Genomic DNA, 19483 nt, shown 5'->3' on the forward strand with positions numbered 1-19483 from the left:
CCCTATCCCAACGTAGCATGACAATTCGTTCACTGTGATGCGTCTGTCAGCAGTCACCAATTCGTTAACTCTCTGCACATTGTCTGGAGTGTGTGCATTACGAGGCCTGCCGCTGCGAGGACAATCCTCAATATTGCCGTATCCGCTTTCATCACGTAACCTGCTTGCCCACCGACTAACTGTACTGCGAGCGACAGCAGCATCTCCATACACCTTATTCAACCTCTTGTGGATGTTTCCCACTGTCTCATTTTCACAGCACAGGAATTCTATGACAGCACGTTGCTTCTGACGAGCGTCAAGTGTAGCAGCCATCTTGAAGACATGCTGTGACGGCGCCACTCACGGGAACAGGTTGAACTAAGTTTGAAAACAAGCGGGAATGATGTATCTACACACTGTAAAACTTTCACACATGCAGAATGAAAACTGTATTTTTGCAAAAATAGTGTGCATTTCTTTTGGAGTGACCCTCGTATAATTGAACTGTAGGATTTCTAAGTAAGGAAAGTTGATGTTTAAGGAGTATATGTGTGGGTTTCTGTGGGACTATGGTTAGTTTGTCGTTGCTGCATCCGGAAGAGGTCCGCACTCGCCACCTCCTCCAACTGATCTCTTGAGTACCCTGACACCACAGACAAGACGTTATCGGCATACGCACCATTCCGTCGTCTTGTTCATCTTCTTACAATTGGGACAAGAGTGGTTAAATTGTCAAATCCCAAAATACCGGCTCACAAATCGACGCCTGTGGGCACACTTTAGTAGTTCTTTTTTTTTACGACTCCAGATCAGACAGTTGCGATTACGAGATGGCGTGTTTACAGTTTTCGCTTTCCCGCGTGTACTGAGGTGGTGGTGTGGTGTGTCGCAGGTACCGCCCCCGCCGCTGCCATGCCGCCCCCGCGGCTGCGCCCGCCCCCGCCATGCCTGCTGCTGGCGGCGTCTCTGCTGCTGTCGTCCGTCGCCCCCGCCGCCCCCGCCTCGGCGGCGCGCCAGAAGCCGGTGTCGGCGCCGGCGGCGGCGGCGTCGCTGCAGAACACGCTGCGGCTGGGCGCGGGCATCAACGTGTTCAGCCGGTACGGCTACCTGAGCATCAGCATGCGCGTGGTGCCGCGCAACGACTCTGACGGCGGCTGGCTGTTCCGCGAGCCCACCGTCGACGTCTTCACGCCGGACAGCCTGGTGGCGGCGCCGGCGGCGGCGCTGCAGTCGCCGCTGGCTCCGGGGCGCGGGCCGCAGCCCGTCTTCCAGGTCAGCCCGGCCGCTCTGCTGACGCCGTGCGCGCGCCTCCTCGGCCGCTGGCTCGTCTGCGCGCGGCACCTTAGCGTCGTCGTCCCCCACCCCGCCGTCGTCCTCGCCCGCTCGCCCGCGCAGGAGTCCGCGCTGCTCGTAAGCCGCGCCGTGCCGGGCCTTCGCCGGGGGTCCTCCGCGCTCCTCTGTCTCCACCTGTAGTTTCTTCTCTCTTAGCATCGGTGCCACCGTGGCTTGTCTGTGGGTGTATTACAAGAAGTTTCCAGAAAGTAAATTTCCTAGATCACGAAATAACCCACACACTCGGGGAGGTGGGGGTGCACGTGAGCTGAGCTCGCGCAAAATAACGTGGCACCTGCGCAGGAACGCATCGTCGTCCTCAGGGCTGCGCGTGTCCATCTACATCTACATGGATACTCTGCAAATCACATTTAAGTGCCTGGCACAAGGTTCATCGAACCACCTTCACAATTCTCTATTATTCCAATCTCGTATAGCGCGCGGAAAGAATGAACACCTATATCTTTCCGCACCAGCTCTGATTTCCCTTATTTTATCGTGGTGATCGTTCCGCCGTATGTAGGTCGGTGTCAACAAAATATTTTCGCATTCGGAGCAGAAAGTTGGTGATTGGAATTTCGTGAGAAGATTCCGCCGCAATGAAAAACGTCTTTCTTGTAACGATTTCCAGCCCAAATCCTGTATCATTTCTGTGACACTTTCTCCCATATTTCGCGATAATACAAAACGTGCTGTCCTTCTTTGAACTTTTTCAATGTACTCCGTCAGTCCTATCTGGTAAGGATCCCACACCGCGCAGTAGTAATCTAAAAGAGGACGGACAAGCGTAGTGTAGGCAGTCTCCGTAGTAACTCTGTTACATTTTCTAAGTGTCCTGCCAATAAAACGCTACCTTTGGTTAGCCTTCCCCACAACATTTTCTATGTCTTCTTTCCAATTTAAGTTGGTCGTAATTCTAATACCTAGGTATTTAGTTCAATTTACGGCTTTTACAAGTTTAACGAGTTCCTTTTAGTACTCATGTGGATGACCTCACACTTTTCGTTATTTAGGGTGAACTGCCACTTTTCGCACCATTCAGATATTTTTTTCTAAATCGTTTTGCAATTTGTTTTGATCTTCTGATGACTTTATTAGTCGACGAACGACAGCGTCATCTGCAAACAACCAAAGACGGCTGCTCAGATTGTCTCCCAAATCGTTTACATAGATAAGGAACAGCAAAGGGCCTATAACACTGCCTTGGGGAACGCCTGAAATCACTTCTGTTTTACTCGATGACTTTCCGTCAGTTACTACGAACTGTGACCTCTCTGATAGGAAATCGCAAATCCAGTCACATAACTGAGACGATATTCCAACCCGCTTATCCGGAGGCGTGGCTGAGTCAGCTGCTCGTCACCTACTGACCTGCACACATTGAGTGCTCTCATTGTTCTTTCTTTGCTACGTAGAATTTCACGCCAGTTTTCGTGCACCATAGGTGCAGGAAGAATGATCTTCAGAATCGCGCATGTGTAGTTTAATGGAATGACATTAAATTTTTGCCACAGGGGGAAATCGGGAAGCAAACATCTCATTAAAACTGTGTTGAAACGATTGCAGGAACAGCAGTTCCCATTATAATCTCGCAATAAAGAGGATAAAGGAGCAGCATAAAACTTCCGCCTACACTCTAAGGAAAAAAAAACAAAACAAAAAAACCAATGCACCCTGAAACAATTACCAGAATGGGACGGAAATCGATAGATGTGACGTACATCTATAGATAAACGATGATTACAGTTTAAAATAATTGGATGATTTATTCAAGAGAAAGAGCGTCAGAAATTGAGCAAGCGAAAAATGCATTTGTCCACGTCTGGCCCTTATGCAAGCAGTTTTTCAAGTAGGAATTGATTGATAGAGCTGTTGGATGTTCGCCAAATTATGTCCAATTGGCGTGTTAGCTCGTCCATATCCCGAGCTGGTTGTAGAGTACTGGCCATAATGCCCAAAAGTTCTCAGTTGGAGAGAGATACTTGCTGGCCAGTGTAGGGCTTGGCAAGCACGAAGACAAGCTGTAGGTCTGGCTGTGGGCGGCGGATATTATCTTTCTGAAATGTAAGCCCATGATGACGGACCATGAAGGGCAAGAAAATGTGGCTTCGAACGTCGTCGACGTACTGCTTTCCTGTAAGGGAGCCATGGATTACAACCCAAAGGGTCCTGCTATGAAATGAAATGGCATCCCAGACGCCTCCTGGTTGTGAGATGATGATGTTTGTTTCGTGGGGCGCTCAACTGCGCGGTTACCAGCGCCCGTACAAATTCCCAACCTTTGCCCAGTCCAATCTCGCCACCTTCATGAATGAAGATGAAATGATGAGGACAACACAAACACCCAGTCATCTCGAGGCAGGTGAAAATCCCTGACCCCGCCGGGAATCATGGTTGTGAGGCCGTATGGTGGGCGATGTTGGTATTCCACAGCTGTCCAGGGCGTCCTCACCACGTCTTTGCTGGTCAGTGAGGCTCAGTTCGAGGTGCGACTGATCACTGAAGGCAGTTCTACTCCAGTCAATGAGATTGTAGGCCGAATGTGCCCAACACCACTTCAGGCGGGCTTTTTGGTGTACAGAGGTAAATGGCAGTCGGCGGAAGGGACGCTGTGAGCTCAGCCCCCTTTCTGTGAAGCACCTGTTCTTGGTGCTTGTCCTCAGTGAAGCACCAGTTGCACGTTCTTTCAATGATAATGAAGAATCCGGGACTCCGAGTGCCTCTCTGACGATTGCTTGCTCCCAGTACGTCGACTGCTTCCTTCTTGATGTTATGTTCAGCAGTGGTTCAACAATTCCTGCAAACATCGCCGAATAGTGGGAACGCTCCTGTTCAACTGTCGACCAATTTGCCGATTACTCCAACCGGCTACTTTGAGACAACAGCGCGTCCTATGCTCAAATTCTGACATCCGCCTATACTGTTCATGTGCATAGTTAAAGCCCAACTGAGTGCTTGACGCTTTAGCTTGTGCTTTTTCCCATAGTGAGGCAGGGTCGGCATGGTTAATCGGATTTGGCAATGGTAGTGGAAGGGGTGGCCGGATGTCCTTCCTGCCACCACCCTGTACCCCCCGGGACGGAATTAGTGTACCCGAACTGTCTGCGACTAGTGTAATCCATAGAATAGGACGAAAGTGTTCCAATGTCTACGAGCCGTGTAACTGAGGCGGGAAGTGGGGACCAGCCCGGTATTTACCTAGGGGGATGTGGAAAACCGCCTAAAACCCACATCCAGGCTGGCCGGCACACCGGCCGTAGTCGTTAATCCGCCAGGTGGATTCGATCCGGGGCCAACGCGCCTACCCGAGTCCAGGAAGCAGCGCGTTAGCGCTTTCGGCTAACCTGGCGGGTATATAATGTCCAACTGAGTACACAGAATAAATTTCGCAAGGACTTTATGCCCTTTTTACTGCCCCTGCCAGCCGCACAGTGAAATTGCGCTGTGGCGTTACACATTCATCCACAGACCGCTGTGCCATTTCAAAGGGGCGATCCCGGCATTTGCCTGAATCGATTTAGAGTAATCACGAGAAATCTAAATCAGTATTGCCGGACGCGATCTTGAACCGTTGTTCTCGTGAATGCGAGTCCAGTGTGCTAACCACTGTGCCACCTCGCTTGGTAAAGTTTTCCGGGATGAAGTTGGGAGCGATGTGCGGCACGCGATGCTTTCGCTGCCTGCTACGTCATCTTGTTGTCTTGTCAGTCCAGTGGGAACACAACTATTGCACATCTAAGTGTCACATCGTGCGAAATTTAGTGCAGTGTGTCGCATTGCCTTTCTTGTGGCATCATTGGGATCTGCGCCTAAGGGTTAGTAATGCAGTGAACAATGCTACCACACAGAGCTCAACCCATCACAGTATCTAAATCGTCGTATAGGTTTTACGTCACTACATCAATTCTTTACAATAGTAGCAATGTACAGTTAGTTTATTGTTGCTGTCAAATGGTGAGACCTGTAGCTTTAACAGTTACGGGCTTTAGGTAATTAACGACGAGTATTGGAAGTTAGCCGCCTACATCGTTAGCCCTCTATCGCAGTTCCGTAGTGAAAGTCATTCTCACACCTTCTGTTCTGCCCCACAGTGCTGTGCTCCTGGAGTGTTAACACAGTCGAGCTACTAAAAAACGACCTACTTCACTGCCCCTATCGCGTCTTTTGTGATTTCTGGTAAAAAGGATGGCACGAAATGAAGTAAAGAACACACAGCGTGTATTAAAAAGAATCATCCGATTTGCCTCGTGTATATTTCTGAAACTAATAAACATGTACAATGAATTTTGTTTTTCGATGAACCGGAAACTCAGTTTTTTTTTATACCTTTTCATAGGTGTTAAGTATGCCCCCCTTGAGATGCACGGCATATGTCTGTGCGGTATTCAGATTGTTCCCACACTGCAGCGAGCATGTCTTGAGTTACGGCTTCCACAGATGCTGTTATCCTATGTCTCAGTTCATTCATTGTTGTTGGTAACGGAGGCACATAAACAGAGTCTTTTATAAACCCCCACAAGAAATAATCACAAACAGTCAGGTCTGGTGACCTTGGAAGCCGGTAGTGTAAGGCTGAATCATTTGGTCCAGTGCGACGGATCTATCGTTCAGTAATCCTTTGATTTAAAAACTCCTGCACTTACAGATGCCAGTGTGGCAGTGCCCCATCCCGTTGGTAAACGAACCTTCGAATCAGTCTCCAGCTGTGGGAAAAGAAAGTTTTCAAGCATATCGAGATATATGCTCCCTGCAACAGTCTTCACGGCAAAGAAAATTGGACCATACCCCTTTTCCCATGAAGCTGCTCAAAACACATTAAGTTTTGGAGAGTCCCTCTCATGTTGTACAGCTGTATGTGGTTTTCTGTACCCCGTATTCTCACGTTATGACGGTCCACCTTTCCAATTAAATTGAATGTTGCCTCGTCACTATACACTAAACGTGGAAGAAAACTTGGAGAGAACGAAATCACAGAACCCCAAACGCTGTTATTTGTTACCTTCACGAAGAGCTTGCAGTAGCTGAATCTTGTATGGTTTCGTGTGTAAACATCGACGCAACGCACGCCAGCCGGGCATCGGTGGCATGTTGAGCTCTCGAGCTGCTCGGCGAACGTATTTCTGCGCACTCCTTGCCAGAGTATGGCGCACGCGCTCGACGCCTGTTTCGGACACTCGGGGACACTCCGGCGACTTGCCTTTACACAAACAACCTGTTTCTCGGAATTGTTCATGCCATCGTCCAACGTTCTGTGCTGTAAGAGGATCCACAGCATACCTAGCACGCCTAGTCACACTCAACAGTTGGTACTGACCAGCACTGCGCGAAACAAAGAACACAAAACGCTTCTGTTGTCCGGACACCATTTTTACTAGAACTGAAGTGGGCGCAAACTGTTGAAACGTAGCGGGAACCATGTAAAACTCGAGAGTTTGCTCGTTCCAACTGTAAGCTGTTCACTCACATAACTCAAATTATGTAATACACAACTGGCCATTAAAACTGCTACACGAAGAAGAAATGCAGATGATAAACGGGTATTCATTGGACAAATATACTAGAACTGACATGTGATTACATTTTCACGCAATTTGGGTGCATAGATCCTGAGAAATCAGTACCCAGAACAACCACCTCTGGCAGTAATAACGGCCTTGATACGCCTGGGCATTCAGTCAAACAGAGCTTGGATGGCGTGTACAGGTACAGCTGCCCATGCAGCTTCAGCACGATACCACAGTTCATCAAGAGTAGTGACTGGCGTATTGTGACGAGCCAGTTGCTCGGCCACCATTGACCAGACGTTTTCATTTGGTGAGAGATCTGGAGAATGTGCTGGCCAGCGCAGCAGTCGAACATTTTCTGTATCCAGAAAGGCCCGTACAGGACCTGCAACATGCGGTCGTGCATTATCCTGCTGAAATGTAGGGTTTCGCAGTGATCGAATGAAGGGTAGAGCCACGGGTCGTAACACATCTGAAATGTAACGTCCACTGTTCAAAGTGCCGTCAATGCGAATAAGAGGTGACCGAGACGTGTAACCAATGGCACCCCATACCATCAAGCCGGGTGATACGCCAGTATGGCGATGACGAATACACGCGTCCAATGTGCGTTCGCCGCGATGTCACCAAACACGGATGCGACCATCATTATGCTGTAAACAGAACCTGGATTCATCCGAAAAAATGACGTTTTGCCATTCGTGCACCCAGGTTCGTCGTCGAGTGCACCATCGCAGGCGCTCCTTTCTGTGGTGTAGCAGCCATGGTCTCCGAGCTGATAGTCCATGCTGCTGCAAACGTCGTCGAACTGTTCGTGCAGATGGTTGTTGTCTTGTAAACGTCCCCATCTGTTGAGTCAGGGATCGAGATGCGGCTGCACGATCCGTTACAGCCGTGCGGATAAGATGCCTGTCATCTCTACTGCTAGTGATACGAAGCCGTTGGGATCCAGCACGGCGTTCCGTATTACCCTCCTGAATCCTCCGATGCCATATTCTGCTATCAGTCATTGGATCTCGACCAACGCTAGCAGCAGTGTCGCGATACGATAAACCGCAATCGCGATAGGCTACAATCCGACCTTTATCAAAGTCGGAAACGTGATGATACGCATTTGTCCTCCTTACACGAGGCATCACAACAACGTTTCACCAGGCTACGCCGGTCAACTGCTGTTTGTGTATGAGAAATCGGTTGGAAATTTTCCTCGTGTCAACACGTTGTAGGTGTCGCCACCGGCGCCAACCTTGTGTGAATGCTCTGAAAGGCTAATCATTTGCATATCACAGCATTTTCTTTCTGTCGCTTAAATTTCGCGTCTGTAGCTCGTCATCTTCGTGGTGTAGCAATTTTAATGGCCAGTAGTGTAGTACTATCGAAAACAGAGAGACATCCGTCACTTGCTGGCTTTAGTCCTAGGTGTCAGTTTTCTGCGCACCTCCAATAATAACGCTAATGAAATTTGTCACTACGCTTAGGCTGTACCGAGCGCAATGACAACTTTCAGTAACTTTACCAAGGCTGTGGACCCAGTCCTTATCAAAATAAGGCTAATGGTACGCGACGACAAGTGTTTCAGTTTTGGTGATGAGTATACTGAGAAGTAGCTGGTCCAATACAGGTTTCCACGGAACTATATTATCTTTCTTTTAATAGCACGAGGAAATTTACTTTCTGGATAACAGTAGCATTTATTTTATTCCTGCCCCCAGGAGCATTCCCTGTCTTTCAGTGTCTTTAGATGCATGTCTGTGGGAATATCTTACGTAGATAAATGCGGGTTTCTCTCTCCGACTCCCTATTCCATTCTCTGCTCGTCCCCACGTCTTCCGACTCCCTCCATCCCTCGGACACACACACACACACACACACACACACACACAAACTCGCATTGCGCATATTTATGTTCTTCATGCCTCTCTACAGTGCACTGTCTTGCAGCTGAGTGTCGTAGTGTGTAAATTTGCATAGGTTAATTGGTACCGTATGGAAAAACTGAAGTGTTCATTGAATTTTCAAGTAAGAGAGAGATGTAAGTTCGGCGGGAACAGATTAGAAAACAAGCAACAAAACACAAAAATGCTAGCTTCTGGCGAATCTTCCTGATTGTATGGATGTTGTCCATGAAATTTTTTCGTTCCTGACGTTTCGTTCAGAGCTGCGTTGGACGTCTTCAGAGATGCTCCTGGTTCCGTTGAGTCTGGCTGACTATATTACCGTTGACTGACTATATTACCGTTGCAGATTCCTATGGAAAAAGGGTGTGGTAGGAGTTTGCACGTGACCGGCTGAGGTCATCTTTTTTAGAGATAAAACTTAACTACAGACTCTCATCTGTCAGAGATAAAATTTGTGTGTCAATTCTCTGGAGCTACTGTCCATATATCACTAAATCTCATGGTTTCTTCTTTTCTGATAAAATTCTTCCCTTTTTTTTATCTCTATAAAACTGTACTTTCGAGAAACTTCAGTTCATGATTCTGTGACAGAACAGCATGCTCTGCTACAGCTGATTTTTCAAAAAGCCTTATTGAAGACAGAAGTTACGTGTCGCAGACTTTATGACCTAACCAAAATTCGTAAAAGTGATCTTTCCCTGAGAATCACTGTTAGTGCTATCAACTCCTGCTCGTATTAAATAGCCGGAGATCTAGCAACTCATACACGAAAGACTCGCGTCATTTCATCGAGAAGGTTGAAGAGCTAACTTCAGCTCAGAAAGTTATCCTCCACTTAGCAAAGCTGTGATTCATATAACGGTTGTTTTCCGAGGGAATATGACTGCTATTTGTAGACCTCGCCTTGCTTCTAGTCAACTCCAATGGGGCGATGAACTTAACGGGCAAATCGATGGATTCGCAATGGGAACGCGGAAGATTCGCCAGCAGCTAAGGCAAATGATCGCGGAGGAATTCATTGTATGACAACACAGTAAAATGCGTGAATTAATTTCTCTTTCTAGTTTCGTCACCCATTTCTGCCAACTATAATTTATTCTTTCCTGTGTTGACTACCCATAATTAACCTCATACCTGCATGGCAAGCATACGTAGTTAAGCTCTGTTCCGGGTGAGTAAATGTAGGACTACAAATCCGCAAGTTTGGGTTTTAGTCTCTGTTTAGGCTTAGACATTATAAAGAGTTCAGTGTGAGCACTAACTCCTCTTGTTAACTCTCTCGCCTGATTTTGGCAAACCTAATTTATTCTTTCCTGTAGCGGCCACTCGAAATTAATTTCGTGTCTGTATGATAAGCATGTGTAATTGATAACCTTGATGGAAAACTAGAGTTGCATGTGTAATTGTTATCTCGGTGACTGAGTATACGGAAGACTACAAATCAGAAAACTTGGGTTTCAATTCCTCGTTTGCAATATGTCTTTCTGTTATTTGTCGTTTCTGCTTATTGCATCAAAACAGGCTGCTAAGGAGACGGCACTGACTACCAATGAGTTCAAGACTAAATGGGTGGTTTGGTAAGAGCCCACATTGACAATATGCCGAAATCAGTAATTGTATCTTGAGAAGATTGAGGATTTTAAAAACCTGGGTCGACGACCGTGACTTATAACAACGATACCTGGGGCGATATTAAACAACGGCTGGTGGTAACTTATAGAGCTCACTTTTCCTTAACAGAAAAAATTTCTGAAAGACTCTTATCTCTCACGACTGTATTAATGTTGTTGAAATATTTGCAACACCAATACTCACTCAGAAACTGGGCCACTAACAGTAAGGGATACCAACATGCCGGATGTCCTTGAGAGAAGTTACTCTGCAGAAATTATTCTGCAGAGCCTCCTGATCGAATAGTGAGGAAGACGATATAACAATGAGCTCTATACTACGTATGAAGATCCATCTATCAGTGAAACAGTAACGTCAGCAAGATTGCGGTGAGCCGGCTGTGTGGCTCTGACGGGTGACACAGAGGCGCCGAAGAAGATTCTGACTGGAACTCCCAGAGGTCGTAGAGGGCGCTGCCGTCTCAAAACCAGGTGGATAGATGGTGACCAAGAAGACCTACGGGTGTTGGGATACAAGAACTGGAAACTTCGGAAGCCAGATGTCTGGCGAAAACCGCCGAAGAGGCAAGATCCACAACGGACTGCAGAGCAACGGCAGAAGAAGAACATTTATAGCTCTTCATCTATGCCTGTGTTTCGATTATGTGAAAAATGCCAAGTTGCACTGTGGTTTCGAGTCAACGTCACACGGCAGGTCACTGCCTTAACGCACTGGGTAAATCCGTTCACAGGTAGGAAGAAGGCAAAGACATATCATTCCAAACAGTCCCACGCCAAATAAAGCAGTGTGTTGTTCAAACCACAGCTCATGTTGAGGACAACTTTACTTGGTTTCAGAGTAAGTTGCTGATTCCGAACTCCTCGAGTCCCTCATAATTGCAATGACGCGCTATTTGAAAAAATGGCTCTGAGCACTATGGGACTCAACTGCTGTGGTCATAAGTCCTCTAGAACTTAGAACTACTTAAACCTAACTAACCTAAGGACAGCACACAACACCCAGCCATCACGAGGCAGAGAAAATCCCTGACCCCGCCGGGAATCGAACCCGGGAACCCGCGCGCTATTTGAGAAAAGCTCCATACTCTCCCTGCATATCTGACAGCAGCTACAGGTTCCATGAGCCAAATTGCGTTCAGACAGCTGGTTGCTAATTGGCAGCTTATCGCTGCCCGCTCCACTGGACGAAGTCAGTTTTTCTTAATCCTCTCAAAGCCGCTGCTGATAAAGAACGAAGGGGCTCTTAAGTTGATGTTACGATCCTCACTCTTGTCCTACTGTTACCCAAGTAAGGTCCCTTCTGACTGGTAACGAAAGACTATGAGGGAGGTACGTCAGTCAGGATTGCCACTTGCCTGCCGTTTCCACCTGTCCTTTCCAGACAGGTTGCGGAACTCGGTGTTACCTCCTATGGAATTTCTCTAACCAGTGTCCCTGCGGGGGCCAATATGAGGTTCCTCGGATTCAGTTGCAATGAACTCGGTTTCTCTAACTTTGTTTGAATGTGATCAATATACTGAATTTAGACGGCGAGTGACCATTAGGTTTGGCAGTGTGTATGGCACAGTCCGTAATGAAGAAAAGTGACACCGGCTTGGTGCACCCTGAGGGTCCGCAGCTCGTGGTCGTGCGGTAGCGTTCTCGCTTCCCGCGCCCGGGTTCCCGGGTTCGCTTCCCGGCGGGGTCAGGGATTTTCTCTGTCTCGTGATGACTGGGTGTTGTGTGATGTCCTTAGGTTAGTTAGGTTTAAGTAGTTCTAAGTTCTAGGGGACTGATGACCAAAGGTGTTGAGTCCCATAGTGCTCAGAGCCATTTGAACCATTTTTTGAACACCCTGAGGGGGAGGGGGGATGTGGGGGGGGGGGGGGGGGTAATACTAATTGGGGAGCGCAACCTTATCAAACAGAAAAAAAACATTAATTCAAAATTTGATCATTTCACTGAAAGGAAGGAAAAGCAAAGTACATTCTGACGTAATAAAAAAAATTATAATTCGCTTTTACACTGATACAATGCGCTGATAAATAGAACCTCATCAGCACTGCACAACACATTTAATTAGCTAACCTTACAGTACTAAATTAAAAACAAGTTTTGTAGTTATTAGTGACTCCCTTCGGCGGCCTGACTTGCAGAGAAACGTTTTTCGAAGGAGGATTTAATTTTAGAAGTAGTGACTCTGAGTTCTTTGTCTGTGTTTAGATGAGATTTGTATTTTGTCTTCAAAGCGGCCAACGATGAAAATCTGTTTTCTGAAAGGTAGGCTCTTGAAAATGGTAATAGTATATCAAGTGCTCTTATCTCCAGTGCAGAAAACTCATCAGTCTGCCCTGCCCAAATTTCAAGGAGCGTTTTATTACCAAACCGCTTTTTGATATCGTCACCAGCCATGAAGTCTATGGTATGAAGACTCCTTCTTCGGTTGTTGAGAGACCTTCGCGAGTATTTTCACGCGCCACCTGTAATATAGAGAAATGGTGAAACATCGATTCTGGTTTTGTACGTGTAGCGGATCGGCTTTCCGAAATAGCAATAAATTGACTTACGTTTGATGTGGAGAGACGAGTCTCGCAGTACAGTTTAGGAGTTCGGAGGAAGGGTTTGGGTTTGGCGAGTGCGTGAAGAACATTACCTGCCGCCATGTGTAGTGCCAGCAGTGAAGTATGGGCGAGGTGGCGTAACGGTATCGGTTGTTTCCGTGGTTAGAGAGTGGTTCACTTAGGGTGCGCTGAAAGGAACGCGAAATGCGGAAGGATATGACGACATTTTATAGCATTGTGTACTGCCTACAGTAGAGGAGCAATTCTTAGGCGATGATTGTATCAGCTGAACAGTGCAGCCTGTCATAATATATTCTCTACAATGATTTTTGGACAATGACATTACTGAAATGGACTGGCCTGCCCAGAGTCTCGATCTAACACCAACAGATCAGCATTGGTATGGAGTTAGAGCGTGGACTTCGCTGCACACCCCAGCGCTAACTATGAACCCACTACAAAAAATGAACTGAACGAGAACATCTAATAATTTTCGGGTGTGCAGCCGGATACCGACGCCATTCTGCTCAGAGGCGCCCGGCCTTCTTCGGGAGAGTAGACAACCACTGAAGAGCACAGTTTTTTTTTCCTTTATTGTCATTTTGAAACCATATACAGGTAGGCCGGCAGCGGCAAAAGTACGCCACTCTTTGGCCACAGATAATACATTCAGTGCAAGAGGAGACGTCTAAAAACGAAACAAACACGGTGGATGGGCAACAGTAGACAGACAGAATTAAAATACATGAAGCCGTTCACAGGTTCAGTGTCCAAATAAAAAACGTTCAGCACTCGGACACGGACGGAGATGACAGAAATGACACACGTGGAGCACAAACGACGAAACACTGAATCACTTACACGATGGCACATAAAACACCGATGGTGATGCTCTCCGGCGCACGAATGTTCACTGTTCATGTACGAATCCGTGACCTGCCAGAGGGGAAAAGGTGGGGGAGGAGGGAGAGGGGGAGGGTGTAGATGCCATTGGCTGAGGAGAGGGGAGGGGCAGGAAAGAAGGTAGGGGGGTAGGGGAAGCCCGGAGGAAGAGGAGGGAGGGAGAGAAGAGAGAGAGGATGCCCTTGGCAAAAACACACGGGGAGGATGGGTATGATTAAAGTTGGTAGGAGGGGTAGATGGAGGTGATGAGACCATCATCAGGGAGGGGGAGTCGGCGGAAGACACCTTGGGCAAGGGTATGGAGGGTGGAGAGATGGAGAGCGGGTGGGATGTGGAAATACAGGCACGGTAGCGGACGGGGGTGGGAAAGGATGGGAGAGACAAATGGGTGAGGGGGATCAACTTTGTGCGAGGTGTAGAGGATCCGTATCCATTCGAGGAAAAGGAGAAGGTGTGGAATTAGGTCATACAGGATGCACGTGGGGGAGGGGAGGCGGATGCAGCAGGCGAGACGGAGCGCATGGCGTTCCAGGATTTGAAGGGATTTGTAAAAGGTAGGAGGGGATCCAGGTGGGATGGGCATAGCAGAGGATAGGGTGGATGAGGGATTTATAGGTGTGGAGGATAGTGGAGGGGTCCAGACCCCATGTGCGGCCAGAAAGGAGCTTGAGGAGCTGGAGTCAGGAGCATGCCTTGGCTTGGATTGTCCAGAGATTGGGGCGGGGGGGGGGGGGGGGCAGGAGAGGCGACGGTCAACGGTAACGCCAAGGTACTTGAGAGTGGGAGCGAGGTTGATAGGATGGCCGTAGATATAGAAATGGAGGAGACGGAAGGAAGGGGTGGCTTTGCGCACAATGATCGCCTGGGTCTTTGAAGGATTGACCTTGAGCAACCACTGGTTACACCAAGTGGTGAACCGGCCAAGATGAGATTGGAGAAGGTGTTGGGTGCTTTGCAGGGAGGGGGCGAGGGCAAGGAAGGCGGTGTCATCGGCGTACTGGAGAAGATGAAGGCGGCGGCATGTCTGCCATATATTGAAGGTAGAGAAGAGGGGAGAGGACTGAACCTTGGGGCACACCGGCGGAGGGGTAGAAGGTGTAAGAATCCGTGTTATGGATGGTGACATAGGAAGGACGTTGGGAAAGAAAGGAGCCGATCAGACGGACGTAGTTAATAGGAAGGGCGAAGGTTTGGAGCTTGAAGAGGAGACTGGAATGCCACACACGGTCGTAGGCACGTTCAAGGTCGAGGGAGAGGAAGATGGCGGAGCGACGGGAGTTGTTTGGAGAGGAGGTGAGTAAGGTGAAGGAGAATGTCATCGGCAGAGAAGGATGGTCAAAATCCACACTGCATAGTGGGAAGGACGCGGTGCTGGCGGAGATGCTGGTGGATGCGTCGGGTGAGGATGGATTCCAGGACCTTGCTGAAGACCGAGGTAAGGCTGATGGGACGGTAGCAGGAGACAGCGGATGGCGGTTTATCGGGTTTGAGGAACATCAGGATCTTGGAGGTTTTCCACAGGTCAAGGTAGAAGCCGGTGGACAAGACCACATTATAGAGCCAGGCCAGGGTGGAGAGGACGAAGAGCCCAGGTGCATTCACGGTATTTATGCCGAATCTCGCGCATGCGAAATGTGCTGGCGTCTTTTCGGCGCATGCGTCTGGCATGTCATGCGCGGTACAGCCGAGTTTTGTGTGCCACCCTCGGTGGTGGAAGTGAGAGATGTTCTAATCACTGAGTATCGTATGAGACCGTCAATTCCGCTGTGGCTGAATAATTTTAATTATAGGATTCAAATTTTTATCCCGCTAAAAGCCGTTGTCACGATTTATAAGATTATCGGCAAGACTTATGTCCACTGATTACTGAATTCCAAAAACTGGAAACGGTTTCTAAAATTTTCGTTCTATTGTATTCCATTGAGTGTCCCATGGACATACATTGTTCTGCTGCTGCTGATTTTAACGGTTGCCGGAGAGGGGTATATCTTTCGTGTTCTGTACAACGCTCCTGGACTGTTCGTGTCGGCTAGCCTGTATACGTAGCACCACACCGCAGGCAAGTGGTGCCGCATGTATACACGCTACACTCGCCGCGTACGCCGCACCACCCACAGCACTGCTAGTCATACACTTCACATCTTCAAAAGAGATAACCCTTCCCCGGACTCTGGCCACACAGTTTATATCCCTCTAGCGGAATGCGGACGAGCGTAATCGCAGGCGATAATGGCATATGAGATAGTGCTTCTAGTGCTTCTGTGTAAATTCCACACACACACACACACACACACACATACACACACACGCACACACACACCAACGAAGTTTTCGAAGAATAGCGGAATTGTCGTGCTATTAATGAAAAGGATGCTCTGGAAGGAAATGAATGAGCCGTCAGTTCCAATTTCCGAAATGTTGGTGACGCACTGCCAAATTTTACACCACGACTTGTCATCTGCCTACCGGAGCATAACACGAACTCCACTTAACCAACTCGCGCGACAGCATTCATAGCTAATGCAAAATTCCAATGACACCTAGCTGGTGTCAAGTATCGGAACAAGTAATCGACACGTTCATTGTTCATTGTTTCAGTGAATACTTTTACTGTACAAACCGCACTGTACGGAACACAAAGAAGATATTGTCCACAGCCAAGAAACAGCTGCGCAAAGTCTACTCGCAAAACAGTTTCTTGATATTCCGAATGACATTCGTATAAAATAAACAATTCGTTCGTGGACACTTGAGCAAGAAATAACTACAGCCACAAGAATATTTTAACTTGAACTGCATTGCTATTATTCTTGTCATGGTTCGGCAATGACGACTACATTGCGAAATTCTACTATCCGGCTTGAAACTACCAAGTCTGGCAGCTGTATATATGAATTTTTTTACTAGGCCAATGCTTTTATGGAACGTGTTGGAACTTCGAGGAAATAATCGTACCAGAAAAAAAACTTGCCTTTCCGCACTGCTGGTTGACACTCTTCAGATTTACGTTTCATCGGCTTCTTGCATGTAAATAGCGTTGTAGGCCTTGTATCAAATGCAGCAAGATATTCGTTAGACTTACTTCCAAGATGTCTTGCGTCAGTTAAAAAAAAAAACATGAGGCGCCACGAAGGAATTATCCGAATGGGTAGATTTGTACATGTACAGACAAACAAATGATTACAATATCAGAAAAATATGATGATTTATTCAAGAGGAGCGTCGCAAGCTGAGCAAATCAGCAACGCGCTGATCCGCGTCTGGGCCTTGTGCAAGCAGTTATTCGGCTTGACCTTGACTGACAGCTGTTGGATTTTATCCTGAGGCATATCGTGCCAGATTCTGTCCAGCTGGCGTGTTAGACCTCTCGCCAATTCAGGACGATTTGAGCATTATGGCCTGGGCCCCTCCAACCATTTCGGGATATTGGTGAACTAAAGCACCAGTTGCACAGAATTTGGAACGACATTCCTCAGGAGGACACACAACAACTCTCTCAGTCAATACGAAGCCGCGTAACTGCTTACATAAGGGCCAGAGGTGCACAAACACGTTACTGACTTAATCAATTTCTGAAGTTCGTTCTCGTGAATAAATAATCCAGTTTTTCTGAAATTGTAATAATTCGTTTATCTTTACATGTATGTCGCAGCTACCGATTTCCGTCTTGTTTTTCCCTTGGAGTGTATATGACAATAACTGATCTTGAACTTTTCTCTCTAGTCTAAACACCAGATGTATCGTAGCCCTCCCGTTACCACGCAGCGAACACAAATGTACGTATCTAAAATCCAGCCATAAACATCGTGTTACTGGAAGGAAGCGTGCGCGAAAAAACAAATAATAACTGTGCAAAATATGCTAGCTATAGATGTACTCATCAGCATTTAACTTCTTTTTCCTTCTCGTAGTAAAAAAAAAATGGCATGCTTGGAACAAGAGTACCATAAAGCTGTTTTTCGTGGACTCCATCTGAACTTTACCTGTGATGTACAAGCAGTGTTTGGAGGTAGTACCTGGCTGACACTTGCTGTTGTGTGGGGCAATCAAGCAGATTATGGTGGCCTTGAAGCATTTCCAGATGCTAACATTTTGGCTTGGAAGACGTGGAGTATTGCTGAGACTACAGGACTGTTGGCTAAACAGCCTTACGGTACTCTTGTTCCAAGCATGCCTTTTGTTTTGACTACGAGAAGGAAGAAGAAGTTAAATGCTGATGAGTACCTCTATAGCTAGCAAAAAAATGGTTCAAATGGCTCTGAGCACTATGGGACTTAACTTCTAAGGTCATCATTCCCCTAGAACTTAGAACTACTTAAACCTAACTAACCTAAGGACATCACACACATCCATGCCCGAGGCAGGATTCGAACCTGCGACCGTAGCGTATAGCTAGCATATTTTGCCACAGTTATTATTTGTTTTTTCGCGCACGCTTCCTTCTAGTTACACGAAGTTTATGGCTGGATTTTAGATATGTACATTTGTGTTCGCTGCGTGGTAACGGGAGGGCTACGATACATCTGGTGTTTAGACTAGAGACAAAACTTCAAGATCAGTTATTGTCATATACACTCCAAGGCAAAAACAAGACGGAAGTCGATAGCTGCGACATACATGTAAAGATAAACAAATTATGTACAGGGCGTGTTACGATTTTTCGCGAAAATTGACTCGAATGGCGTTTGCCTTGTCTTAAAACTCCACATTTCAGATATATTTGTACCGACTACGATAATCTTTCAGGGTGAAGTCAATGCCGGCTCATAACCACAAATGCGCAGTTATCTCACAAACGGCTGGGTCTCGGTCTACATAATCCACCAGATTAATATCCTATGGCACTCTTTAAAATTTTAAGATTCTAAGTAAAACATTGAACTTTATATTCTCAGTTGACACCTCATATGCCATGCATGATTTCGGGATCATTCGACGGCATGTCAAATGTTTCTCTAATCTGTTTTATTTAGTACTTCTAGGCAAGTCATTTCACGAAACATTTGATCGTATTTTTGCCGTTCTTTATTAAATTTTTTTAATGAGTTAAGTATCACCTTGGTATAACATCGCAAAATAGCTGCTCTTTAAGAGATAAAGTTTTTGATATTAGATTGACGTACATAATAGGAGCTGTTCGTGAAGTATGTAAATTTTCGCTCGAATTACTATTTAAGTTTTTCGTATTACTCTGGTTACCTTCAGGCAGTGGAATATCCTTTTGCAACACCAGACATCAATCTGGTTAATTTGATACCCTGTTTGTCTATTTATCACTCATCATCTGGCATTGAAAATTCAAACAAATATCCACAGTTTAATTTCTAGGGAAATCTTGTTTCAGTTTCCCTGACTGACGTCCATTAAATCTTAATTCATTATATCTGATTCATATAGTGTGATTTCAACAAATTTGTCTCTTAATCTGATCTGATCTGTCCATTTCAATTTAATCTCATTTATAAATGTAGCACTGCAGTGGTAAATTACTTTTATATCCTGATGGTTAACGCATAGTTTTTTTATCACCTATTAACTACGTGATTATCACAGCACGGTATCAGCGCTACAAGCGTGTAGATAAAGAGCAATCCTGTCCGTTCTCCACATCTCCTACGTGCCGCTCCTTCAATGTGATGCTGCTGAAAATTATCTTACAGGCGACTTTAACAACTTGAAGGACAAAGACACAT

At 46.7% G+C, this 19483-nt stretch overlaps 1 protein-coding gene across 1 annotated transcript in view; it reads left to right on the forward strand.

The window, feature by feature from the left end:
* Positions 1 to 19483, forward strand: part of LOC124622465 (torso-like protein) — a 523109-nt gene that overhangs the window by 419723 nt on the left and 83903 nt on the right. The window contains exon 3 of the mRNA XM_047148169.1: positions 875 to 1254. Within this exon, the coding sequence (XP_047004125.1) occupies positions 895 to 1254 (360 nt within the window). The 5' untranslated portion in view covers positions 875 to 894. The remainder of the gene's footprint in view (positions 1 to 874; positions 1255 to 19483) is intronic.

Source organism: Schistocerca americana, chromosome 7, assembly GCF_021461395.2.
Source record: "Schistocerca americana isolate TAMUIC-IGC-003095 chromosome 7, iqSchAmer2.1, whole genome shotgun sequence".
NCBI lineage: Eukaryota > Metazoa > Arthropoda > Insecta > Orthoptera > Acrididae > Schistocerca > Schistocerca americana.